Source organism: Sceloporus occidentalis, unplaced genomic scaffold (genome assembly GCF_023333645.1).
Source record: "Sceloporus occidentalis isolate IW3139 unplaced genomic scaffold, rSceOcc1.0.p SCAF_2, whole genome shotgun sequence".
In the NCBI taxonomy this organism is placed as follows: domain Eukaryota; kingdom Metazoa; phylum Chordata; class Lepidosauria; order Squamata; family Phrynosomatidae; genus Sceloporus; species Sceloporus occidentalis.
Window position 1 is genome coordinate 239,884,066 of NW_028316982.1, and position 27,995 is coordinate 239,912,060.

Consider the following 27,995-nt stretch of genomic DNA (forward strand, 5'->3'; position numbering starts at 1 on the left):
CAGATGGCAAGCCCCATTACCTTTAATGGTTATGCGTGTACAACCATTGAAAATCATGGGTACTACTGTTTTTTGCATCCATGGGTGGCAGTGGGGATGAGGTTCGAAACAGAACCTCTGCATCTACTAAAAGCCAACTGTACTCAGCAACAGTTGTGTTGTTAGCAGGACCATCATCTTGCATCCTCCATAATGCCTTGAAGTAGAATTGTTCTGGGAATAGTGCCTGTCTCAAAAAAGGTGTTGATAATATACAGAACTTGTCTCCTTCACTGTAGGGTGAGAGAGAAAGATCAGGAATGCTCTCAGAAAATGTATTGATGTTCTTGAGATCTTCTTAAGAAGAGGCATATCTGTAACTCATTGTTAGTCTCCAAGATCCAGTGGTTTGAGTGTTGTACTAGTATTCTGGGAGAGCACGGTTCAGATCCACTAGGTAACCATGGACAAGACATACCTTCTCAACCTCCTCCAAATAAATCTTGCTAGGAAACCCCATGATGGATTTGCCTTAGGGTCTGCATAAGTTGGAAGTGGCTGGAAGGAACACAAGACAGAGACAGCTATGTACAAATGGACATGTCTCGTGATAATAATTAGATACTGATCTGAAGACACACTATCAAAAGAAGACTTTTAAGTGAACAAAAAGGCTGAGGTTGAGGGAGGATTTTTTTCCTGAAGTCTAATAAAATGTTCTTCTTTTATTACAGATTTCCTATATATTTGAAGACACTGAAGACAAAATACATTTCCAGCAATATCCAAGATATGTTAGGAAGAGACTAATTTTTTAAAGACAGCTACTTTCTCAATACCAAGATTCAAGTCCTGTTTTTTAAAAAAAAAGGAAAAAGAGGGAGAGAAAGAATACCTGGGACTCCCTCTGCAATCATAATATAACCTCAAATTCATATGCACCCCAGCACTCCTATCAGTTCTTTGTTCTCCTTCACCAGCCCAGCTGTGAAAAGACTGCTGGGCTGGAAGCAAGGAGATGAAGAGGAAAAGTGGGCAGAAAAAGCTGTTGACTCCTTAGTGAAGAAGCTGAAGAAAAAAAAGGGTGCTATGGAAGAACTAGAGAGGGCACTGAGCTGTCCTGGGCAGCCCAGTAAGTGTGTGACAATCCCACGCTCTTTGGATGGAAGACTGCAAGTATCTCATCGCAAAGGTCTGCCTCATGTCATTTACTGCCGGGTGTGGCGTTGGCCTGATCTGCAATCTCACCATGAATTGAAACCACTGGAATGTTGTGAGTTTCCATTTGGCTCAAAGCAGAAGGAAGTGTGTATTAATCCTTACCATTATCGCCGCGTGGAAACCCCAGGTAAGTAAATCATTTTACAAATACTTTTGGTGAATAACAGAAGTGCATAATCATTCACTCTGTAAAACCACAACAAAAGAGTAAGATCTGGACTCCTTGGGGAAGAAATGAAATAGATTTTGTTTTGAGTCCTACCTGAGATGGTAACAGAAGGTATGTGTTTTTATTTTTAAAAATTCCTTAGTCCAGTCTGATTGTCTCAACAGGAATAAGTTTACCGTAGTTATGGTAACCAGGGGGTCAAGCAGATGGGCATGATAGAGTGGCCACTGGCTGCTCTGCCCGTGACCATGTGGCAGTTACCTGGGGACCATGGCAACTACATAGCCCACTCTTAAAACAAGCCACCACCATGGTCCTGATAAGCTGCCAGCAAGGAATGTTTTGGAGAACTCCAAGTTTTGGGTGAATTAAGACAGTTTTATTTGTTTAGAAAATATGCAGAGCGCAGTCACATGCACAAGATAGCAAATCACACAGATGTTTATCACACTATACTCTTATAGTGCTACTATTCCACTTTGACTGCTCTAGCTGCCTCCTGTTGCATTCTGGGATTGGCAGTTTTAAGGAGGGGTATTTAGAATTCTCAGGCAGAGAAGTTCTCTGCCTGAGAATTCTAAATACCCCTCCTTAAAACTGCAAATCCCAGAATGCAACAGGAGGCAGCTAGAGCAGTCAAAGTGGAATAGTAGCACTCTAAGAGTATAGTGTGATAAACACCATTAACACAGCAAATGATTTTTTTTAAATCCACTTTCTTCACTGTCCAGCTCTCACATCCATACATGTTAATGTGGAATACCATGGCTTGTATGATTCCACTTTTAGTGTTCAGCTGTATATCTTTACACATTAGGATCTTGTCTAGTTCATCCATAGCTGTCCTTCCCATTTGTAGTCTTTTTCTGATTTCTTGACTACAGTGTCTGTTAAGTTATTTGGCCCAATGCTTGGATGGTATAAGCCTAGGTGAGCAGGACTGGCCTGTGTGTTGGGCTGAAAATTACTGCAGGGTAGGTTACAGCCTTGTAATCTAACTGACAGTGAGGGTTGCACAGGAGGCCAGTGATGCAAAATAAGATGCCATCTGTTGACATTTGTTCTGATAAGATTTGTTCTCATAGGGAGCCCTGGTGACACAGTAGTTAAATGCTGGTACTGCAGCCACAACTTTGTGAGTTCGATCCCAGGGCTCAAGTTTCACTCAGGCTTACATCCTTTCATAGGTTGGCAAAATTAGTACTCAGCTTGTTGGTGTCAGTTGCCTAACACTTCATAAACTGCTTAGAGAGTGCTTAATTCACTGATAAGTGGTGTAGAAATGTACATGCTGTTGCTATAAGATACTTAAAGTGTTGTGATATAACATAACTTTGTGATTGCTTGGCTTTGTTATCTGCTGGGGTTTGGTTCCAGCATCCCCTGTGGATAACAAAATCCATGGATGTTCAAGTCTCATTAAATATAATGATTTAGCAAAATGGTGCCCTTAGCATAACTTAACACTGTATTTTAAACAGTTGGTGAATCTGTATCTGCCTTTGAGCATTCCTTGTACTTGTCCAGAGTGCTGAAACTTTGGAGTCTCATTTTAGATTTCTACTTAAGTCCAGACAAGCAGAGAGAGGGAGACCACACCTGTCAACTTACGGCAGTAAAATGAATTTAATAGGGTTTTCTGAGACAAAGAATACTCAGTGGTGGTTTTGCTAGTTTCCTTCTGAAATAAAGCTACAGCACCTGGCATTCATTGGCATCTCCCATCCAAATACTAATCAGAGCTGGCCCTAATTAGCTTTCAGGATCATACAGGATATTTAGCCTGGTTGAATAATCAAACCCCAAAAGTCAAAGCCACAAGGGACGAGTGTATATAATGAGATATCTTGGGGATGGGACCAAAGTCTAAACATGAAATTCATATAGCCTGAAGGTAATTTTAAGCACAGTATTTTTAATAATTTTGTTTAAAAATGTACGTCGAACAATTAGAAAGCAAAGGTGTCACTTTCTCAGCTGCCCATTTGGACAATTTTGGATTTTGGACTATTTTGCATTTTGGAATTCCGGATAAGGGTGATGCAAGCTGTATAAACAGATAGTGTATTCTAAACTGTAGAAATGATTGTTGGGAAAACTTTCAGTGGATTTTTGGCTGAAGTTTTCTAAAAAGTTGTCAATACAGTGTGCCCGCGCCATACGCGGGCGCACCATACGCGGCCTTGAGCATACGCGCTCAAGCCGCGGGGTGCGCGTGGGGCGGCAGGGGCGGCGTGTCCCATTCAATTGAATGGGCGCCCGTGCCCGTTGCGCCTTGCACGCGCCCGCGCCACTGCGCCGCCACACACGAGCCCCATTGTTTCCAATGGGGCTCGAGCATAGGCGGAATTCGCCTTACGTGGAGGGATCCAGAACGGATCCCCCGCGTAAGGCGAGGACGGACTGTACATTACTCTTAAAGTAATAAATAATGGCAAATGCATTTCTTAAAATAACATAATAGATAACAATAGTACATCACTTGTTTTTTTTAAAAAATTCAAGCTCCAGTATAATTCTTCAGTTCTGCAAATTCATATGCAGGTTCTTGAATCATCATCAATTATACAATGGGGTACCCCCCCGTGGCACATGCCCTACGTGTGTGCTCATGGGAACGCACCCCATTCAAGCCTATAGGGTTTTTGAATATTGTTGAGTCTCCATTTTTGTGGGGGTGGGGATCCGGAATGGATCTCCCATGAAAATGGATGGACAACTGTACCATAATAATCATACGGTCTTTTTTCCTGATTAGGGAAATGTATCAGAACTTAATGTTTTTGTTTTGTTTTGCTGTTGTCGAAGATGTTTCTCATCTACATTCACACTTTTATATAACATCTATTTGTGCATTCTCTGCATATGTGCTTTGAAATGTGGCATATTAACAGGAATATATAATTTTAAGTTTGTACAACATGATAATAATGGGTATGTTTTGTGAGTGGCTTTGATATTTGGATTTTTGGAATTAAGAATTCTTTGTTATTTGAAATTTTATACTATACGAGTATGAATATAGTATTCTAAGGGAAGCCAGTGTGGTGTAGTGTTTTGAGTGTTGGACTATGACTTTGAAGATCAGGGTTTGATTCTCTGCTCAAATATTATTTTAAAAAATACCACTTGAGCAAGTCACCTTTTCTCAGCCTCAGAGGATGATAGTGGAAAACCTCTTCTGGTTAAATTTACCAGGAAACCTTATGATTGGTTTGCCTTAGACTCACCATAAGTAAAAAATGACTTTGGAGGCACATAACAACAACAGCAGCAACAACAACAGTATTCTAAGAAATATGCCAAGGTAAAAGATATTCTGTATCAATAAATGTTGGATTCTGCAACCTGTATAAATTATGAAAATGTAATTGCCTGTGTTATTTTGCTTCTTTCTAATCATATTTTGCATATTTTCTAATCATAACTAAAGATACATACAGAACACTGAAGTCTTTGCCATTGCTAACACCATTGAATATTCTGCTAAGTCACTTTTCTAGTTTCTCAGATTTTAACCTATTGCAATATTTTTTAAAAAAAAATACACACAACTATTGCTTCCTTTGATCACCTAGCTCCTTTGAACTTAGATGTTGCTGCAGTGTGTTTCAGAATCCAGAGCTGTGGCATATCTTTTCACAAGGAACCACCCAGTGAAAATTAGCAGACTGAGAAGCTTCTGCACAAAACTATACATGTATTTATGTATTTACTTGACAACCTCAGACAACATCGGAAGTGGGAAGAGAATGCTGATGAGAAGAAGTAATAGTGAGGAACTCTCAAGACAGAACTAGCAAGGGAGAAATGGAAGAATCAGTAATGAAAAGAATGAGTGAAGTGTGTGAGAGTCTGTGCATGCCCAGTAGAGATTAAAATACAGCATAATTAAAAACATACCAAAGATCAACATTAAAATGTAATTAAGCTATCATCATTTAAAAACAATTGAAAAGTTGTGGCTGTGAATGATAAAAAGCAGTTTTAAAACAGTACAGTTAAAACAGTACAGCATTTCCTTTAAAGCACTTTCTTTAAAAATCTTCAATTTTGATAAGCCTCTTGGAATGAAAAAGCCTTTGCTTTCCAACAAAAGGACAGCAAGGATGGACGTTCTATCATCCCTAGAAAGGGAATTTTAGAGCCTGGGGGCCACTCTCATCCCCCCCCCCACCTGTTCCTGTGAATGCAATGGGACTGAGAAAGGGGCTCATTTTGGAGACATGATTTGTCAGGTAGCCTGAACTAAATAATAGCCAGCTTCATAACTCTGCCTGGCAGCCAGTGGAACAGTCACTGCACAACAACTAGATTTAACACTCTGGCTGCGTTTTTTTCTAGTACTATAAGTTTCTGGACACTCTTCAAAGGCAGCTGTGCCTAGAGTGCATTACAGTAATCCAATGAGATGTAAATAAAGCATGTAGTACAATGGCCAGATCAGGAATTTTCAAGAATAGATGGAATTGACAAATGAGCTTTAACTCTGCAAAAGTACTTCTGGCCACTGCACAAACCTGATTAGGCTCAAGGCTGAGTTCAGGAGTGCACTCAAACTACAAAACTGTATCTTCAGGGGAAGTGTATCCCCATCCGGCATAGGCTTACTGTGTATACTCATGTATAAGTCTAGAAATTTAGGTCAAAAAACTGACTTGACTTATCCATGGGTCAATATAAGTACTGTATCTTAACTTTTATTTAAAAGAAGGAACCCTCTCCTGGTGAAAAGCAAGAATATAATCTGTTCTGGAAGCACTAAACCTTTCTGCTCTCTCATCCATCCAGTCTTAAGAGTAAGCACAAAGAGTTATTATGTCTGCTGGAATTTTATACATTCTTCAACATTGTTTTGTTTTGCTTCATCCTTTAGATCCTTTGCTCCAAAATTTGCTCTCGACTTATACATGAGGTTGACTTATAGTCGATTATATACGGTATTCCCTATTCCTTGATCTTCCTTTTGAGTAACCATGAGCACCTCAGTGTTGACTAGATTAATCTTCGGTTTGCTTCTTTCTAATTATCTTTCATCCAATCTATTACTGATCCAGACTGTTTTTAGAACTGAAACAGCTTCCTTGGAGTTTAGTAGAAGGAGAAATCGAGCTGGGTGTCAGCAGATTACTTCTAGCCAGGGGTGTCATTTGGGGGTTGCAGGCCACATGAGGCCCTAAGGGGGGGTGACCCCACTGCTCCCCAAACAGCTGTCTTTTGGCAGAAATGGGCTGCAGCATTTGCCTCTCTCCCTTTAAAGCACCAAACAGGCAATCCTATGAATGAGAGACCTCCAAGTCACCCTGTCATCAAAAGCCCTGCTCAGGTCTTGCAGACTCAGTGTTATGATTGAGCCTACCCATCTGTAATGTAATCCTCCTCTTTCATTGTCTTTTCTAGAGAGTCATGACTTCTTGTGATGGGTTCAAAGTACGGCAGTCTCAGTTTAGTCATCTTGGCTTCTACAAAGAGTTCAAATTTAATTTGCTTTGGAACCCATTTATTTTTCTTTTCAGGAGCCCATGGTCTCTTTAGAACACTTCTCCAGAACCATATTTCAAATGTGTGCATTTTCTTCCTATCAGCTTTTTTCATTGTCCAGCTTCTAAAAACCTGTATAGAAAATGGGAATACCTTGGCATGGACAATCTTAACTTTAATATTCAATGCTATGTCTTTATATTTCAACATCTTGTCTAGTTCCTTCATGCCCAAGTCCTAGTCTTCTTTTGATTTGAGTGAGGTTTTCATTCTGATTAATGACTGAGCCAAGGTATGAAAAATCTTTAACTATTTCAATGTCTTCATCATCTACTTTAAATCTATGGTTAATATTTTTGTTTTCTTAATGTTCAACTGTAAACCTGCCTTTCCACTTTCTTCCTTGATTTTGTTCAGCAATTGTTCTAGGTCTTTGCTATTTTTGGCTAGCAGTATGGTGTCATCTGCATATCTTAATTTGTTGATGTTCTTTCTTACAATTTTTATGCTGCTTACCCCCAGGTCTAATCCTGCTTTACATATAATATGTTCAGCATACAAGTTAAACAGATAGAGTATTCAGATATAGTCTTGCCTTACTCCCTTCCCAATTGGAAACCATTCTGTTCTCTGCATTTCTTTCTGATGCTTGCTTCCTGTCCTTAGTACAGGTTATGCATCAGAACAGTAAAGTGTTGTGGCATGCCCGTTTCTTTAAGAGTGTTCCATAGGTTTTCATCATCTACACAATCAAAGGCTTTGCTCTAATCTATGAAGAAGAGGCTGCTTTTCTTCTGAATTTCTTTGGTGCACTCCATTATTTGGACCTCTTAGTTTTCTGAACCCAGATTGGATAGCTGGCATTTCTCACTCCTTATATAATAAAAGACTTTTTTGTAGAATTTTGAGCATCACTTTGCTTGCATGGGAAATTAATGCAATGGTCCTGTAGTTACTGCAGTCTTTTGCATTTCCTTTTTGGGGGATAACAATACAGTGGTTGCTCCACATTAACTGAGGTTAGAGGCGAAGACCCCCTTGAATGTGGAAAAAACTGCAAATGAAAAACGCCACAATTCTTTTTACCTAAGGGAATGCCTTTCTAGGAATCTTCAAGTCCTCCAGTTCAACTCTGTGGTCAACATCTGCCAGAATTTGACCATAGAATCATGCTAGAAGACCTGCAAATGCTTAGAGAAGTGTTTTCTCTAGGAATCTCTAGGTACTCCCATGCAACTCTGTGGTCAACTTCTGGCATTTGCACTGGATGACCTAGCAATTCTTAGAGTGAACATATTAATCAAATCTGCAAAAGTCAAAGCTGCAGATGCGGAGGGCTGACTGTATATATCAAATGCTTTTAATCTGTGGGCCATTATTTTGTTTTCCATATTTGTTGACAGGTTTTAGTTAGAACTAGAGTAGATTCTGCCTCTAGCTTGAAGCATCTTTATTGGTATACCATCTATTATTATTAAATCTATCTGTTTCTGGTCATTTATTTCTCCCAAATGCTCTGAGTCCAGCTTCAACTGCACTTTCTAAAATTGTAGGTTCATCTTCAAATGGTTTTTCCTTTAACAAACCTGTCATCTTTTTATATAGTTCTTTAGTGTGCTATCTCAGTTGTCTTTTTAGTTCTTACAGGTCATATAATATATTCATGTGAGCATCTCCATTCTTGGTTTAAATTTCCCTTTGATTTCTCAGATCTTGTGGAAGAGGTCTATTCTTTCTTTTTTGTTGTCATTTTCTGGAGCTCATTATAGTAGCTCTCTTTGTCCCTGAACATGATCGTAGTTCTCCAAGTTGCTAAATAGTTGCATTCAGGGTTCTAACCTAGTTTTGTTCCATTTTACTTTTGCTTTTCATTTGACAACTGCTGAAGAGTTTCATCTGTTTTCAATTAAGGCTTTTCTTTCTTTTTGGCTACAGGTAGGGTCTTTTTGCATTCTTTTCTGACAGTGTCCTTAGCTTCAGTCCAGAGTTTTTCTGGCTCCCATTCAATTACGCTTAATAACGCAAATCTATTTTTAACATTATCTTTAAATTCTGTGGGGATGTTCCTCAGATTGTATTTCAGCACAATTGTTGGTTTAGTGTTCTTTAGCATTACTCTAACTCCCATTACTAGTGCTGCTGCTGCCACCCAGTAATCATTTGGCACATTTAGTCTGGCTCCTCAGCAAAAGCCTATCTGACATACCAGCAACACTGCTGCTATCAGCATAGCCTATTGCTTCACAAGAGCAGGCAATCACACCACCACAGAAATATAATGTCACTGGCAGAAATGTGTTAATTCAGAAATTTGTAATTTGCCAGTTTTGATATTTGTAATTTGTTATTTTAACTGTGGTTTTCATATAGATTGTTAACCATCCTGGTTTTTATGAGGAAGTAAAATATGATAACAAATTGAATTAATATGTTTGTGTCTAGCATTCAGGGAAAAAGTGTAAGATGAAATGACATTTTTATGATGTGGCTGATGTTCTATATTTCACAAGAAACATAAGATGGTATCCTGTTCAGTAGTTATGAGACCATAAACTGGACTTGCAATCTCATAAGTTTTGAGATTCATGTTTACTGTCATTAACAGCCACACATGGCACCCAAAACCTGCCTTTTCAGCCAGGATATACCCAAACAAAATGGTTTCCAAAGCACTACAGACTGGAACAGTGAGGAATGCCATCTGCAGCACTCTCCTGATCTCAAGGAGCATTGAAAGAAACCATTGAGGCAAGACTCCAAGGGATCTCTTCAGTTGCTTGTTCTCATTGTGCCACACAATCAGGAAAGCCCTGCAGACATCATTTCTCATTCCCTCAAACTGCAGCACATTGGAATCCTTTCAATTGGGGTGTTCCCTGGCTGAAAAGGTAGGTTTTTGGGTTGTAGCATCATCAGACATATCTATGATAATGGAACTCCATTATTATAGTTACATCTGATGACGCAGAATCTTGACCATACTGTGTCACTATGAAGAGTTTTAACTTTCTTAGACAGCACATGCTTTGCATGCAAGAGTTCCCAGATTCAGTCCCTGGTGTATATAATTAAAAGGATCTAGTAGCAGGTGATAGGATAGACTGAGACTTTAGATAACTGAAACCAGTGAAAGCCAATGATACTGAGTGAAATGCAAAATGCTATGACCTGGTATAAAGTAGGGCTTTTGTATTGCTAACTACTAAAATGTAACATTTCTCCTTTCTCATTCTAGTTTTACCTCCAGTGCTGGTTCCAAGGCATAGTGAATTCAACCCACACCTCAGTCTCCTTGCCAAATTCCGAAACACATCCCTTCACAGTGAGCCACTGATGCCACATAATGCTACCTACCCAGAATCTTTTGAGCAAAACCCTTGTACCCCTTTCCCAGCATCACCCAACATGTTCTCTCAGTCACCTAACAGTATGAGCTATCCTGATTCCCCAGGAAGTTCTTCTGCACCAGGAAGTCCTTACCAACTCACAGGTAAGAAGTAACCTGAAAAGCTTTCCAATATTGATCCAATAGAATAGTGACTGGGAACGTGGCACTCTGCATCAGTAAAATGCAACCGTTAACACTGTGTGCTACTCATATGGTGCAAAAGTGTCAATTGCATACACTTTGGGCAGTTGAAGTTGTTTTAAATGTTAATTTCAGGTAAGGAGGTCTGTTCAAGATTTTAAAAACATTATTTTTAAAAAAAATTCTGGAAGTTGTAGACCAAAAGTAATTTTTCTAAGATTTGAGTGAGCTACATTGTTGAGAGGACACTGGGAGGACACTTGTGCAATCATGCACTGCACTGTTGGCAGAGAAATTTGTGCATTCTTAGAGATTCTTGGGAGGCTCTGCTACATGCTTCCCTCCGCTGTGAAAATTTCCCAGTTCTATTTGTTTTGCTTTGGCAAGTCACTGAGCTGTAAGAGGACCCCTTCATTTTTTCCATAATGGCAGAAGTTTGCTTTGGAGGCTTGCATGAAGGATTTTGTCAGAAATGTTTGCTGACCCCATAAGCATTCTGAAAGACTGATAAAGCAAGTCTTTTCCTGTGCAGAAGTTTTGCTGATCCATCGTCAATAAAGTTTGTTCTTATGAAGTTCTAGTAAGCATTCTGGTTTCCATTACCTTTACTACCGTAAGTGGAGAACAAATAGCTAAGGAAAATAGTATATTTCCATGTACTAAAGACTTAAATAGTTTATTCAACACTGGAATAGAATGCTTGCACAGGGTTATATGTATTTAAGGATTAAAGTTTTAATAATGCTTTCTGTGAATTTACCTGGGACAGAAATTAGGTTGACTAGTCTGTAAGGTTGCAGATTTTCCATATTCATTTTTAAAATTGTTGGTTGCCCTCAGCTCCTCTCATTAAGAAGACTGTTTTACTTATGTCTGTTTTCAGTATTTTGGTACTGATGAACATATGGGTGAATATGATCTTAGCCCAAGCACTATTTTAGCAAATAGTTCATTGGTTGTAAGCTGTCATTCTATGCCCCCTCTATTTTACCATGGTATTTATCCTTTCTCCTCTTTTTCAGTGTGTAAGTGCTAGAAATACCTTTTAACTCATTTAGGCCTGATACAGACAGGCCAAAATAAAGCTGCTTCGAGTCACTTTGGAGGTATGCTGTTTAAAAGATACATGCGTCCTAAGAGTCCGGAAGCCACACCAAAGCCATCTCTGTCCACCATTAAAATAAATTAATAACAAGATTCAGATAAACTCTAAACCACTGTGTTGGCTCTTTCCAGTAAATATGTGCTAGACAAGTAATGCACTGCCGAGACTTGTCTCTGTCTTCCTTTTTTTCTCTCCAGTTGAAACACCACCTCCACCTTACAATGCAAGAGAAACATCAGCAAATCACAATGGACGACTTGTACACTCAGTTGCAGACAGTCAGTTACTTCTGTCATTGCCCAATGGAGGTAAATCTGCCGATGAGGAACCTGAAAGTATGTAAATACTTGTGTTGTATTGTTTTCTAGGGGGGAATGACTTAGACAATGCCTGTTTGAAAGGCCTCTGTCAGAAATATCTGAAATCTTTACAACCTTCATTAAAGGTGATCTTTTACCATAATGGCTCCAGCTGAAGTCTTAAAACCATTTTTTCTAGTATATTCTTGGAGTAGCTCTATTGGCATTACTGGATTATTGGTAGGTTTGCTGTTTCTAAAGTTGTTTGAAGACTAAGGTCCAAAACACACTACAGAAATAATCCAGTTTGAGACCACTTTAACTACCCTGGCTTGGTGCTAGGGAATTCTGAGAACTGTAATTTAATAAGACATTTAACCTTCTCTGTTAGAGAGCTCTCGTACCACAATAAACTACAATTCCCAACATTCTCTAGCACTAAGCAGGGCAGTTAAAGCAGTCTTAAACTGGTTTATTTCTGCTGTGTGTTTTGCACCACTGTCTTCTGCTTTCTAAACTCAGATGTAGATCAGGTGTACATAGAAGAAACCTATAAAGTAGAGCTGCATTGAGTCCCACCCCAGGGGAAGGTGTATAAATAAAACAATAAAATAAATAAGGTCAGAGTGGTTCAAGGTCACAGTGGCTATACAAGCACTAGACCTGGAACTCCCAGTACACCGCAGAGCTGCTACGGTCTATTAAGCAGATAAGTGAAAACCCAAGAAAGCAAAGACTCTGAAGTTAAATATTAGGTCATGTCATGTAGAGATTCAAAGAAGAACTGAGTCTTAACAGATTAAGTGTAGGATTAATTTTAAGATTTTACTTTTGTACTTTAACCCCAAGATCTCCGATATGGTTGTAACCAAAATAAGATCAGAATTATTCTCCTTGACCAGGAGCAGGAATTGCAGCTATTGTTGCCATATGGTGGAAATGATATAAAATAATGACTACTTTCCTTCTTGCCTTCTGTTCAGAACAGGTAAATTTGATTCCTCAGTTAGAAGATTGTTATTAGAGGGGCTCGACAGACCGTCCCAAAAAAGCGGAGTTGGGACTGCCCATTTTTCCTCCTGAGGGACACCGCCACAGCCAAACTGCACGGTGTCCCTCCACACCAACAAGAACTAAAAGCTAAAAGCAGGGTTTTTTACTGCATGCACCAGGCTCCATGACTGCACCATTGGCACACTGGCACACGTCAATGATGCAAGCATGGTGCCATGCCGTGTGGACATGGCACCATGCTTGCATCATGATGGCTGCCCCCATGTGGACGGGAGGCTGCCATTATGGCAGCAGCGCCACACGCTAGGGTTTAGGAGCGTATGGACACTGCGCACTCTGGAAACCTAGAATCACCGTCAGGATAGCGCTTCCCGCATGTCTGTACCAGGCCAATGTTAGTATTTTAATACCTTAATCATCACTACTTAGAAAGTAAAAGATAGTACTATGAGCCCTTGGTATCCACTGGAGTTTGTTTCCAGGAACCCCCCCCCCCATGGATACCAAAATCTGTGGATGCTCAAGTCCCATTAAATACAGCGGCATAGTAAAATGATACTGCTTATGTAAAATAGCAAAATCAATGTTTGCTCTTTATAATTTATATATTTTTGAATATTTTTAAGCCATGAATGAAAAATCATGGATACAGAGGGCTGACTGTATATTTAGCTTTATATATAGGGTAATCAGATCTTCCATCATGTAAAATGGTATACAGTCGGCCCTTCTTATACACAGATTTTTTATACACGGATTCAAGCATCCATGGTTTGAAAATGTTTTTAAAAAAGTATAAATTTCAAATATCAAATCTTAATTTTCCATTTTTTTATAATGGACACCATTTTGCTATGTCATTATATTTAATGGGACTTGAGCATACACGGATTTTGTTATACATGTGGGATCTTGGAACCAAACCCCAGCGTATAACAAGGGTCTACTGTATATAGGGTTGGTGGTTGCATTATTTAATGTTACTATAATCACAGGAGGTGATTGTAGGCCTGCTCAGATATTTAAGCCTAGCATAGCGTTTTCTAAGTTGCCATACAAAATTTGGAAAAGTATGGCTCAGGTAATGCCTGGATTATTTGTTATTTAATTTATATCCCCTCTTTCTGGCAACATGGGACCAATGGCACCTAACAAGTTAAAAGTTAAAACTAAATACAACAAAAATCCCAATAACATAAAAGTTTTAAAAATAATTAAATTGGATCTCATATTAAAACACATAATTTAAGACCATGTAAATTCATTTTTAAAAAAATGATTAAAAAAGATAAAAATGAAGCACATAATACTATTAGCAAAACCCTTATGCATAATCAAATAATCAATTAATTACCAAATGCCTGTTTAAATAAAAAGGTTTTTATTTGTCATCAAAAGGAGAGCAGATTGAGAAACAGCCTAGCCTCTCATGGGATGGAATTTCACAGTCTGGGACCAGCTACCAAGAAGGCCCTCTCATGTGTGACAATAATGGGACCATGAGAAAGCCCTCTTCCAAAAATCTCAAGACTTGGACAGGCTTGTATAGGGTGTTATGGTCTTTCAGTTGTATATGGTTAGTTGTATATGGCTGCCTAGATCATAAGAAGTGCTTAGAATTGTGCCCAGAAATGAACCAGTAGCCAGTGAAGAAACTGTTTCAACAAGGGCATTATATGCTCTCTGTTACCAGTCCTGGTCAGCACTCTGCCCATAGCCTTTTGAAATCATTTTTTTCTGTGCAGTTATAAGCATTGTGTGATAAATTATTAAGCAACATGAAGTCGAAGGCTTTCATGGCCGGCATCCATAGTTTTTTGGCCACATAGCCCGAAAAACCCACAAAAGACTATTAAGCAACAGTTGTGTGGCTATTGATTGAATACATACTCTGCAGTTTTTAGAATAGTCAAGTTGGAAAATATTGGGGTGGAGGGGAGAATTTGTCATAGAGCCTTCTCTTGGAGGCATATGTGATTGAACATTTTGTTATGAAAAGGACATAGTACCTGTTGTTCTTTTCTCCATTACCCTTCTATTTTGCTTCATCCTGGATCTTTCCTTTCAGACTTCCGGCCTGTTTGCTATGAGGAACCGCAGCACTGGTGTTCGGTGGCATACTATGAACTCAATAATCGAGTAGGAGAGACTTTTCAGGCCTCTTCTCGAAGTATACTTATAGATGGCTTTACAGATCCTTCCAACAATAAGAACAGGTTCTGCCTTGGACTACTGTCTAATGTAAATAGGAATTCTACTATAGAAAACACTAGGAGACACATTGGAAAGGGTAAGAGCAAGCAACATGTTACTGTGATAAGTAATTTTGCTTTGAAGCATTACATGATCTGAACATTCCCAAAGACCTGGCGGTGGGGGGGAGGCATTTTATCTTAAATGTTTAAAACACACACATGCGCACACGCACACACATTTTTCCCTAAAAAAATTGTAGCTATGGCTCTGTAACATTCAGTTAGGGGCATTTGCAACATCTGGACCTTGAATAATTATTGCTCACCATAGATGTTGGAAACATTTGCATCAGAATGGATATCATATAGGAGAGGGGAGTAATGTGTGGCTACCCTGCTGAAAAGTCTGCATACTATGAATTGACACAAAGATACTTGCAGAAACTTGCTCTGTTTATATTTTAAATGATACAAATGCTGTGGAAATACTTTTAAATTTTTCATGATCCATTGTTTAATTGCATTTAATATGTGCAGCAGTCATTTCGGTGAGATCTTTAATACATTCATTATTGATGTTTCAGCCATGCATGTGATAGGTGCTTTTAAAGATGACTAGGTTTGTGTAGAAAGTCTGGGTGGTAATGGCCATTCTCAGTGGTTTGCAGCTTCAGTAAATTGGTGGTTATCTTGTTAGTGCTTTCTCTTCGGCCTGCAGGGATGTCCATGAAGCTTTCACTTAATTTCTGCCCTTTTGTACTGACATAGTAACAAAGTGTGAGTAGCCAATGGTAGCTGCTGGCTTCCAAACTTTAAAGGAACTGTCCAAGGTATTGATCCATATCCCCAACATAAATTTGGCACTGTGCATTGTGCCTTACAGGTTCATACTAAAACCTGGGAGAGATTAATTGCTCCACTGACAAGCAAATGAAAGCACATGGAAAGGATGGAGTAAAGGAGAAAAGACAAAGAGTGGAAGTAACACAGAAGCCAAGGAGTGATTTATAAAATGGGAACTTCAAGCTTATATGGAATCACTTCATATCCAAAGAGCGTTAAACTAATTGTTTCAAAACTTAGATATGGAATGGTCAACAGCTGACCCTTCTGAGCATAGATTTTTAAGACTGGCTTTTTTTAAGAACACAGAAGGAATCCTGCTAGATAAAACCAAAGGTCTGTCTAGTCCAGCATTCTGCACTGGGCAACCAGATGCCTGGAGGAATTGGTAGCAGGAGATGAGCACTATTTATTTATTTATTTTATTTCCAGGATTTATATCCTGCCTTTCTTCCACAATGGGATTCAAGGGTGGGTTACACTATTTAAAAAAGGCAGAGCTAAAACATTGATTACCAGCCTTAAAATAGAGGTTAAAAACAGTAAAAAACAAACAAACAGTAAAAAACAAACAAATGGTAAAACATCACACCACATCATTCCAAGAAAATTCACTCACCAAATGTCTGACTAAATAAAATGTCTTCAGCTGCTGGGAGGGAGCCAAATTGGCCTCCCATGGCAGGTAGTTCCATAGTCTGGGAGCAGCCATGCTGAAGACTCAGTCCCAAGTCCTCATCAACCCCACTTGTGAAGGTGGTGGGACTGAAAGAAAGCCCTCTCCTGTTGATCTTAGTGCTCAGACTGGCTTGTATAAGGAGATATTACTCTCTCATATTAAAGTTAATACATAGACATCATAACTAGAAGCCATCAGTAGCTGTAGCCTTCTTGAAATCTCTTTTATAATGTCAGTTCTGTTTGTGTGCTCTTTACCACAGATAACACACTAAATTGGGATGTGTTTTTTTTTTCCTTTCTGTTTTGTGTTGTTTCTTGTTTTACTAAAACTTGCTTTAACCAATGCTGAGATTTGCCCATTTGGTTTTGTCTTTCATTGAAGGTGTTCATCTCTATTATGTTGGAGGAGAAGTATATGCAGAGTGTGTGAGCGACAGCAGCATTTTTGTACAGAGCCGCAACTGTAACTATCAGCATGGTTTCCACCCGGCCACTGTTTGTAAGATTCCCAGCGGCTGCAGCTTGAAGATTTTCAACAACCAGCTCTTTGCCCAGTTGCTTGCCCAGTCGGTTAACCATGGATTTGAGGTGGTGTATGAGCTAACCAAGATGTGTACTATTCGGATGAGCTTTGTTAAAGTAAGGACTTTTCTCCTTTGCTTGTGATTGTGTACTGCAAAGTGGCATTGTTATAGTCTTTCCTATGGGAGCATTTTCAAATTGCAGCCAACTAAAATAAGTCCTACAACCAAGAGACATAAAGCTTGGGTTATTTGAATGTCACGTCTTCATATTTCTTTTCTGCCAACCTTTGCACTCGTTACAAATATGGTTGTGTGAAAAATGATTGTAAATTTGTGTAACCTCTGGTGGATTTTGGTCATGATGGATTAAGCAATTCCCTGCAATTAGCAGCCATCACTACCAAGTGGCAAACAAGGAGGATATGGCTTTGGCTTACTCAGTTAAAGACTACTAAGCCAGTACATTGTTACAACATAGCCACATTGCCACTGGGGAAACTGAAGCGAATAGTTTGTTTTAATTATAAGCAATAATGTCTAGTAATTTAGTCTGGCTATTTGATTGAAGGACCTGTATCAACCTGGATAGCCTTCAAAAGATTTTTAGTAGCTCTACCATACAAGGAAACTTTTGATTACTGAAGTCTGCAGGGTTTTGCCTAAAGGGTCTCCAGTGAAGCAGTTTAGGACTTCATATGAGGGCTTTGTTCAGAGTCAGTCACTGGTGTACCAAAAGATAGCCCTGTTGGTCTATTTCAGACCCTCTATTTTAATTTTATTTTTTAAAAAGTCCTGTGGGATCTGAAGCCTAAGAACTTTATCACACTGTGGTGTTATAGCATCATAGTGATGCATTAGTCCTGTTATTGCCTCAGCCTTATTTCACAATTTCATTGTTCTTCTGGTGTTCTCCTGTCCTGAAAGGAGTCAAACAGGCAGTCCAAATAAAGTGGTTTCCACCATCTTCGAAAGTGGGTCTTTAGATGATGCACGGCTCCAAAGCGGGCAGAAAATGGATTGAAGCCTCACTCGGGGGCTGAAAACCAGAGCAAAAAGAAGTGGGGGTTTGATTTGCTTTCAGAAAATGTAGATTCCAATCACTTTTTCCTGCCTGCCTGTTCCAGGTCACAGATAGATCAATAGCTACTGGCTTAATCTGTCAGTGATTAATGATTAGTTAAATCTGATGTTAATTGAAATTAACTAGAAGTCCTAAGGCTGTTTTAATTTATATTTTTATATTTCTAGGGGAGGGAGTAATCTGTGTGTGTCCGCGCACATACATGTTTGTCAAGCTAGGAAAAGAGGCAGGGATATTGTCATGGATGAGTTGGAGGGTGGACAGTCCCAAATGCTGCACGTGATAAGGTTTTAGCACAAATGGACACTGTAGTCTGGGAATGGTTCCAAAGGCATGAGAGGAAAAAGAGCAATCTAGAATAGCACTTTTAGAAACACACTATAGTAATGGGAGAAGAGCTCAGTGCAATAAGGCTCTAAGTAGTTTTATTTCTGCATATGTTTTTGTGAATTCCTGCATTTGAAGAACTAGTCTGATGTCCAGAAATGTTTATGCTTTAAATTAGTTTTTAAGATGTCTCAACTTTCCTTTTTATCTGGCATACCAAGCTGTACGTACAGAAATTGTTCCATGGGCAACACGTCTTTCTGACCTGTTTTACAGTTCATTACCTCCTACAGATCTTGTCTTAGTATCAAACCAGCAACATGGGAGAAGGAAACTATATGTAATCTCATGGATCTCTTGGCTTTCTAGTGAAAGTTGAGCCCATGCAATTTACCAAAGCTGTAGTGCTCACATACTTGGGAATAAGCCCCACAGAGCTCAGAAGGACTTAGGGGCTGAACAGATGGTCCCTTAGGAGCTGCTGCCGTCCCTTTGCATGCTGGACCGGGGCTGTAATAACCACATGTCGTGGCCCCAATCCGGCAGTTTGCCAGCTCAAAAAGAAGCAGCAAAATGTCATTCCTTTCTGAGTGAGCAAAAAGCCGCCCTTGCTACTGTGGCGACAGTTTCCCCCTGTTTCTTTGGTGCAGTGTGTGTAAACCATTCCCAAGCCTCCCACTCTTTGGTTGGGCAGCATAATGGCAGCTTGGGGTTGGAGTCGGGGCAGGCAGCATGCAGTTGTCATGCCCCTACTCCACCCTGATGCTGCCCATTTTGGCTGGTCTGTACCACCCCTTAGTCTTGTGTAAACATACTTTGGATTATGAGTGTTAGTTTCATTTTTGTATTGTTAGGAAGCAACTCTATTTTGTGGTATGCTTTTGCTTGGTCCTGCTGTGTTTTATCTGGTTTTACGCAAATCCTGATGTTATCTGTTTTTATCCAAATCCTGGTTTCAATTTAAAATGAGCTGTGCACCTTTTTTAATGCTTCAGGGAATAGTGAAGTCCCCTGCTAGCCCCTAAGGCTTCATATGGACTGCACAGGTATTAAGCTATATTAAAATCATTGTTAGGGGATTTTGCACAGTTCACTGAGCTGTAAATAGTTTCCAGGATTTGAATGTGAATCCAAGAGTAAATGCTGATGGTTATGTAGTTTGCTCTTTGCTTTTGCTTTTCAAATAGTATTCACATTTAACATTTAAAAACAGGAAAAAACTGTTTCGGCTGAGTTCAGAAAAAAATATTGTACTTCTTCATTAACTGTTGGACTGGCTTACTCAAGTATGGCTCAGCTTATAAATTCATCATTTTGCAGACTATGCCCTGAAGAACAGTGCTGAAAAAAATAAGATGGCCATTAGCAGAACTGATCAGCATCCAAGCAATATGCTGTCTTGCTGAGTGGTATTGTCTTAATATCAGTATGCAAATGTGAAGATATGGTCTCCCTTCCACTCCTGCTGAGCTGGATGGGACCCCTTTGAGATCACCATTTATTGATAAAAACCATGCTGCCACCACCAGACGAATCCCCCCCCCCCCGCCTTTTAGCACATAGTGGGATGTTGCAGGGGAATTCCACTGTTATCTTCACTTGCTAACTTAGGATAGAAATAGTGAAGCCAAGGCATGTGAAAAGGAATGCAAGGAGGCAGAGTACTTTAAAGAAAAGCTTTATTCTAATTAAAGGAGTTCTAGAGCAAAAGGATATCACTACCTGCAAGACAAACCTGTCCTCCAAGTTACAGAGTAGAATCATTTCAGCCAAACCAGTAAATCAGATCAAAAATCATTTGGTACTAAATACAGTAAATGTGATCTGTGTAACTTCATGCTGCACTCCTTTTACCCACTTTTAAAAAATTCACTCTAAAATGTTTATTTTTCATCTACAAACCAAATATCACTACATAAACAGAGGTGGCTATCTTGTATTGGAGAAGTAAAAGAGTGAGTTCTTCCTTCTTTTATTTAATTTGAGTGAATTAGATGTAAAGCAGGATTTGTCTTTTTAGCAGTTCACAGTATCCACAGAATTCTTCTCCAACACCACATCTCAGATAAGTTAATTTTCTTTTTGTCAGCTTTCTTCACTATTCAGCTCTCACATCAATACATTGTGATGCGCAATAGAATGCAATGGGCATTTCTAACTTTAGTGTTCAGTGAAATATCTTTGCACTTCAAGATCTTGGCTAGTTCTTTCATATCTGCCCTTCCAAGGCCTAGTCTTCTTCTCATTTCTTGGCTGCCATCTCCATTCCGTTTAGTGACTACTCCAAAGTATAGAAATTCCTTAAGTATTTCAGTTTGTTTGCTGTCTATATTAAAACTGTGTAAATCATCTGTGGTCATTATTTTCATTTTCTTAATGTTCAGCATTAAATCTGCCTTAGCACTTTCCTTCTTGACTTTCTTCAGTAATTGTTGCAGGTCTTTGCTATTTTCCACTGGTCATATGGTGCCATCTGCATAACTGAAATGGTTGATGGCGCTCCAGTTTTATACCTCCTTCCTCCAAGTCTAACCTTGCTTTGCATCCATATTTTTGGATATGATCTACAAATTGAAGGGATGTGGTGATAGTATACAGCCATGCCTGATCCCCTTTACATCTTAAAACCATTCCTTGTCTCCACATGCTAACAGTAGCCCCTTGTCCTGAGTATAGGTTACTCATCAGGACAATCAAAATGTGGCAAAAACACATACAAAATCATCCTCAAACTTTTTTCAAACCACCACCAGAGGGAGATGATGAACCATTTAATGAACCAAAAATTCAACAGGTTTAAAACTGTGTCAGAAAATGTTTCATTCATATAAAGTCAGATAACAACACTTTACACAATATTGTACAAAGCAATCGGTGATTACTTCATTTACATCATTTTAACAAAGTGAAGATAATTTGTGATTGATTTATACAGGAATTGTAACACAGTATTTATTGAAAAGGCGTAAATCAAGAAATATAAATATTCACCTACTTTGTTAAAACTTACACTTGAAATGAAAACAGTGGGAGAAGGTACTGCTACAAATAAGACAAAAATCATATCACACTTTGTCTTGCCGCAGAGCTGGAGAACGTGTGTATTTCCAGATGTTGGTCAGAATCCTGTATAATAGAGTCACAGAGTCAGAGAATTGGAAGGGGCCTCATGGGCTATCGAGTCTAATCCTCTGCTCAATGCAGACTCTCCAGCTATCCCCATCAGGTAGCTGTTCAGACTCTTTTTGAAGACATACAAAGAAGGAGACACCAACAACTTTCTAGGACAATGACATCACCAAACCACTCTTACTTCTAATGTTCAATCACAATCTGTTTTCTTGTAACTTCTAACGATTAGACCTGGTCCTAACCCCTGAGTTAGCAAGGAACAGGGTTGTCCCCTCATCTCTCTGATAGCCTTTGAGTGAGAGAGGCCTTGGTGTTTTAAAGAGTGCAAACATGGCCTCAAGGTACAGGACAAAAGGAGCAGTCAGAGGCTGCTCCCACCCTGATTGTTGTCCATTCATTGCAGGACCGTGGCAACCAAATGCCTTGGTCCTGGGGCTGGCTGCCACTGCAGTCCACAATGGACCACCAGCAAGGAGTGCTTTTATTGTGCTCCTTTTGTGGCTGGGTTTGGGCCACCTTAGGTGGACGCAGCATGGCTTTGGCCCAATCCAGGGGCATGCGTCATCTGAACGCCACACCCCTGGAACAGGCCAAAACCAACACTTTTTGCCTGTCTGTTTCAGGTCCATGTTACACCTCAGCCTTTTCTTCACCAGGCTGAACAAGCTCAGCTCCTTCAAACTCTCCTCATATCTTAGTGGCTTCTCTGAACCTGCTCCAACTTGTCTATCTTTCCCAAAATGAGGAATCCAGAATTGAATGCAGTACTCCAGGTGAAGCCTAACCAGTGCAGAATATCATTGAACTGTTACTTTCCTCAGCTTGGACACTATGCTTCTGTTAATGCAGGTTAAAATAGCATTTGCTTTTTTCCCCTACGGCATCACACTGCTGGCTCATGTGTGACTTATGATCAATAAAAAAAGCAAGGTCCTTTTTTCATGTAGTAATTATGAGCTGTGTATCCCCCCCTCCTATCTTATACTCGTGCATTTGGCTTTTGTGGCCTAAGTGTAAAATTTTGCATTTGTCTCTATTTGCTTTAATTATATTAATTTGTGCCCAATTTTCTGGTTTATCTAGATCCTTTTGAATTCTCTCTTCCAATGTTTTAGCTAATCCTCCCAGTTTTGTCTCATCTGACCAGTTCCCGGTCATCTAAGTCATTGATAAAAATGTTGAAGAGTAATGGTCCTAGGACAGAATCCTGAGACACTCCACTCAAGATCTGCTCCCAGTTTGAAGTGCAGCCAGTAGCAATTCATGTACTTTGTTAAGTATATTTAAGTAACCTCTCCTTAATCAATGTAACCTCTCCTGGCCTGACCCTCTGCAAACCACATGGAAATGTCATTCACTTGTTCTCCAGTCACTGGCAGAATGAATCTCCTCATGCACCTGGTGCCTAATAGATTTAGGAGGAAGTTAGATTTGCGACAACAGTGTCACAATTTTGATTAAATAACTATAGTGAATATGAAACAGCTGCTGCTGAATAAATTTAGATATCTGTTTTCACACTTGCTATTTAGTTATGACTTTAACACTGTTGTCACAATCATAATTCCATCCCACACCTACTTTACTGGGCATCAGCTGCATGGGGAGAAAGTGATCCATTCTGCCAGTGACTGGAGCATGGGTGGCTGACATTTCTGTCAGGTTTGGGGTGAGTGAGTTGGACCAGGAGAGGCTACTTAGTTAAGTATATCTAATTAAATAGCTGATTTCTGCCATTATTGGATTACAGTTCCAGCTAGCATTGGAAGTGTTGAGGGACAATAGGTGCTGCAGTCACACATTCCCTATCCCTGCCTTAAAGTCAACATTTTAGCATTAGATTTTATTGTATCACTTTATTTTCTAGAGAGACCTTTGTGCTTAAAGAATGCAAACATGGCCTCAAGCTAATCTGTAGATCCTTATACATGCATACATAGATCGAGATTCCCAACCGGCTTGGTCCCACTGTTATGTGCTGTTCATTAATTTACATTGTAATTATTAGAGATATTCTGCAGGGCAGACAGCTACAGATATAGTAATTAGGGACAGCCAAGCCATATTTTGAAATCATCTTTAGACGCTCCCTTTCCAACTATTTCTTCTAATAAGACTCAATGAGTAGAGAGTCATCTTGTGTGGTGCCCGTTCCATGGAATTCCTTCACCATTGTTTTCTTTTCACATGGTGGAGAAAAGTGTAAATATTACATTTTTCAATGTTCTATTTGTTAGTGCTATTTTACATTAGGGTAAAAATAGTTTTGCAAGTGGTTGTACTTTCTTGGAGGTTGCATTAAGGGCTGTGTGCCAGGTGCAATCAAACGTTTTGTAAGCCATTGCAGACCCTTTCTCTCTCTCTTTTTTTAAGTTGTTGGGTGGGGCTGGGTAACCTCAAGGCTAACTGTGAGATGGTGCTCAACAATGGCTCCTTTTCATCCTGGAGAGAAGTGACCAGTGGGGTCCCACAGGGCTCTGTCCTGGGCCCAGCGTTATTCAACATCTTTATCAATGACCTGGATGACAGAATTGGGAGCATACTTATCAAATTTGCAGATGACACCAAATTAGGAGGAATAGCTAATACCCCAGAGGACAGGACCAAGATTCAAAATGACCTGAATAGACTAGAAAGCTGGGCCACAGCTAACAAAATGAAATTCAACACGGAGAAATGTAAGATATTGCACTTAGGGCAGAAAAATAAAATGCACAAATATAGGATGGGTGACACCTGGCTGAATGAAACTACGTGTGAAAGGGATCTAGGAGTCCAAGTAGACCACAAGTTGAACATGAGTCAACAGTGCGATGCGGCAGCTAAAAAGGCCAATGCAATTTTAGGCTGCATCAATAAAAGTATAGTGTATAGATCAAGAGAAGTAATAGTGCCACTGTATTCTGCTTTGGTCAGGCCCCACCTAGAATATTGTGTCCAGTTCTGGGCGCCACAATTCAGAAAGGACATTGAAAAACTGGAGCGTGTCCAAAGGAGGGCGACAAAAATGGTGAAGGGTCTGGAAACCATGTCCTATGAGGAACGACTTAGGGAGCTGGGGATGTTTAGCCTGGAGAAAAGAAGGTTAAGAGGTGATATGATAGCGCTGTTTAAATATTTGAAGGGATGTCATATTGAGGAGGGAACAAGTTTGTTTTCTTCTGCTCCAGAGAACAGAACCCGGAACAATGGATGCAAGCTACAGGAAAAGAGATTCCACCTGAACACTAGGAGGAACTTCCTGACAGTAAGGGCTGTTCGACAGTGGAATGCACTCCCTCGGAGGGTGATAGAGTCTCCTTCCTTGGAGGTCTTTAAACAGAGGCTGGATGGCCATCTGTCAGGGATGCTTTGATTTGGATTTCCTGCATGGCAGGGGGTTGGACTGGATGGCCCTAGTGGTCTCTTCCAACTCTACGATTCTATGATTCTATGATTCTATGTTTCCTAACTGCAATGCTATATATTCACACTACATTGTATGTGTACAGGATCTTGATCATTATAGTCTTGCAGTTTTGTTTGTTTGTTTATTTACAGATCTGGAAGCTTTGGATGAAATAAATACATATAAATACATACATAAAATATAACAACACTTGAATTTGAATCTAGGTCCACAAAAAACTGCTTGAATGAGCAAGGATTTTTATCCCAGTTGACATTCTTTTTAAACAAAAATAGACAGAGAAAATGTCCCAACTGAAGAAAGAAATACCTAATAAAATAATTGATTATTTCCAATTAATAAACAAAGTCAGGCATTACACCAATTAATGTTAAGAAGAGAGAACAATAATTATTTCCAGGAAATCTCATATACAGTATATGTGAGAAATACTCCACAGATACCTAAGCAAGCCTATGTGAATTTATACATTAATCAGGCTGCAGAATCAAGTGATGACTTGCCTGTGTGCAAGAGTAATCAACCATCAAATGATGTGAATAATTTTTTTATGTTAATCACCATCATCTGAAAGCGCAGTAATTTTCAGGGAAGGCAATTCATGTCTTTACAAGTCTTTTGGAATTAATGATGAGCCTATATCAAGTGACACAGTTCTCCTAAATTCAAAAATAATTTTCAGACTGATTGTATGCAAACAACAGAACTATTGCATCTAAACCAGGGGTTCCCGACATTTGATTTGCCAGCTGTTTTGTATTTCAGCTCCCAGAAGCTTCTACCAGCATGCCCTATGATAGCAGATTCTGCAAGTTGAAGTCCAAAACATCTGGAGGGCTAAAGGCTGAGAATCATTGATCTAAGAACATATTCAGTGGTAGCCATGTTGGCGTTACAGCAAAGTAAAACAAAATCCACAAGAGACCGATAGCTTTAATGGCCAACCAAAATGCACAAAACTTCATGCAAGCTTTTGAAACTGCACTGACTTCTTCATCAAGCAAAAGATGTTTTTAAAAAATCATGCAGGAGAAGAAAAATGATGGTGTTGGAGTCACAGACCTACATTATGTATCAGGCGTTGTCTCTGTTTTAATTCAGTTGGAGGGCTCTCAGTACAGGTTGAGGCCACTCCCCTCTTGACCATGTGGGAATTGAAGCAAAGGACTGTAAAATTTAAACTCCATTAGCAGCAGTAAAGTAACTCCTCTTGAAATCCAGGTTGTCTCTGTCTTTAGTGAAGCCTCAGGTCCTTTTCTTAGCCAGAGAACATCAAATTTTTCAAGAGGTTATTGTACTGCTACATCTGAAAAATGTTTAGATGATGTATAGGTAAAAATTAGTGATATGAGAAAGTGTGAATTTTGTAGCATACAGAGACTGCACAATGGGTCTCAGGTTTTTTGCTTTCTTGCCAATTGTCTTTTGTCTTTCAATTAGTAAATCTGTTTTTCTCTTATTCCTGTTATACTTTATGAGAGCCAGTGCCTAAACAAAAACTTCTATAAGTTATATCAACCAGTGCCCTTACACCAATGGAACAGAGATTCAAGACAGAAAAAAATCACTCATCTCCTTCTGTATCACTCTGTATGCAATTTTCAAAATTTGTTTCAGAAGGCTGGAGGACTCTTCAGAACCAGGGTCTGGAGAGGAATGAGGAGGAGCAAAACTACTGTTGTGCATATTTGAGCCCATTTCTTCAGTTCTGGGTTTTGCCCTGTTATTCCTGTATATTCTTGACTGCAGCAGTGATTTTCCCACTGTGTGCTGCAAAATGAGACTTGCTTAAATAAGATGAAAAACAAATGATGGACAAATTATCTTTTGAGATCAAAAACAAAAATATGGTTCACTATGAAAAGAACTGGTTCCCAATTCTGGAATATTGGCATAATAACTGGGGAATAAATAAAGAGCTATTACAGCAATTTAATAACTGTTTGTAATTGTAGAATCCCCGTACTCTGTACCAAAGTAAGAAGATGGACTGACAATGGTTGATATGGCTGTATTTATTAAAGTAGAAAATTAATAAAGATATACTAAAAAAAAAGAAAAGAAAAACAAGACAGATATCCTTTTAACTCTTGGCATTTGTTCATTTCTTTTGTAGGGCTGGGGAGCAGAATATCATCGTCAGGATGTTACAAGTACTCCATGCTGGATTGAGATCCATCTGCATGGACCATTGCAGTGGTTAGATAAGGTGTTGACACAAATGGGTTCCCCTCATAATCCAATTTCTTCTGTTTCCTAAAAATCATCTCCACAGACTACCAATGGGATGAATAATATTGCAGGTCATGGCTTGTGGAATTCTCACATTGGTGCCAACCTGAATTTCTGTATGTAGCTGTAAATATATGAATGTATATAGTGTATTATCAGTGGAGTTTTTTCATGTTGTTATTACATGTTTACTAGTTAATATGATGGAAGCATGTTGCATTGTGTTCTGTGTAGTGACAAAGCTATAGAAATTTGGGTTTTGCAGGCCTGTTTCTGGGTACGGAATAATACAAATGTTTGTACTTTGCAACACATCATCTAAATAAAGCTAAATTCTACAGCTTGTATACAATTTGAGAAATAAGTAAATTGGCATGTAAAATTATAAGAAATGTCATGCTATATGAGATAAACATCTAGTCAACATTATGTTTCTTCAGAGCAGTTCATGCTTGTGGAACCTCTGAAGCAAAGTGTAATGACTTTGGCTGTCTCCCATTTTGTCTTTGGCCTCCCTCCATTTTGTTTTTGATATATGCTGCTCAGCACAGGAGTATATTGCTTCTGATCACAAAGGTTACATTTAGCTGTTATAGATAAGATCGCATTTACAGGCCTGTTCGCTGTTGAAGCACTGAATGGCTTTTCCTGCTGTTTAGGGGATGGGAAGGTAATTTTCTGGAGGGAAAGTAATGAATAGCAATGAAGCCCCATCCTTTGAACCACTAGAATTCATACTGATTCTTCATGCTTCACACATACTCATCATTTCTG

At 39.3% G+C, this 27,995-nt stretch overlaps 1 protein-coding gene across 1 annotated transcript; it reads left to right on the forward strand.

Moving 5' to 3' along the window:
• Positions 1-721: 721 nt before the first annotated feature.
• On the forward strand, positions 722-27,624 carry LOC149319866 (SMAD family member 9). Its single transcript, XM_089512498.1, has 6 exons — positions 722-1,327; positions 10,086-10,340; positions 11,682-11,792; positions 14,866-15,087; positions 16,899-17,155; positions 27,106-27,624. The coding sequence occupies exons 1-6, from the start codon at positions 916-918 to the stop codon at positions 27,247-27,249; spliced, it is 1,401 nt and encodes a 466-aa protein (XP_089368624.1). The 5' UTR covers positions 722-915; the 3' UTR covers positions 27,250-27,624.
• The last annotated feature ends 371 nt before the right edge of the window (positions 27,625-27,995 follow it).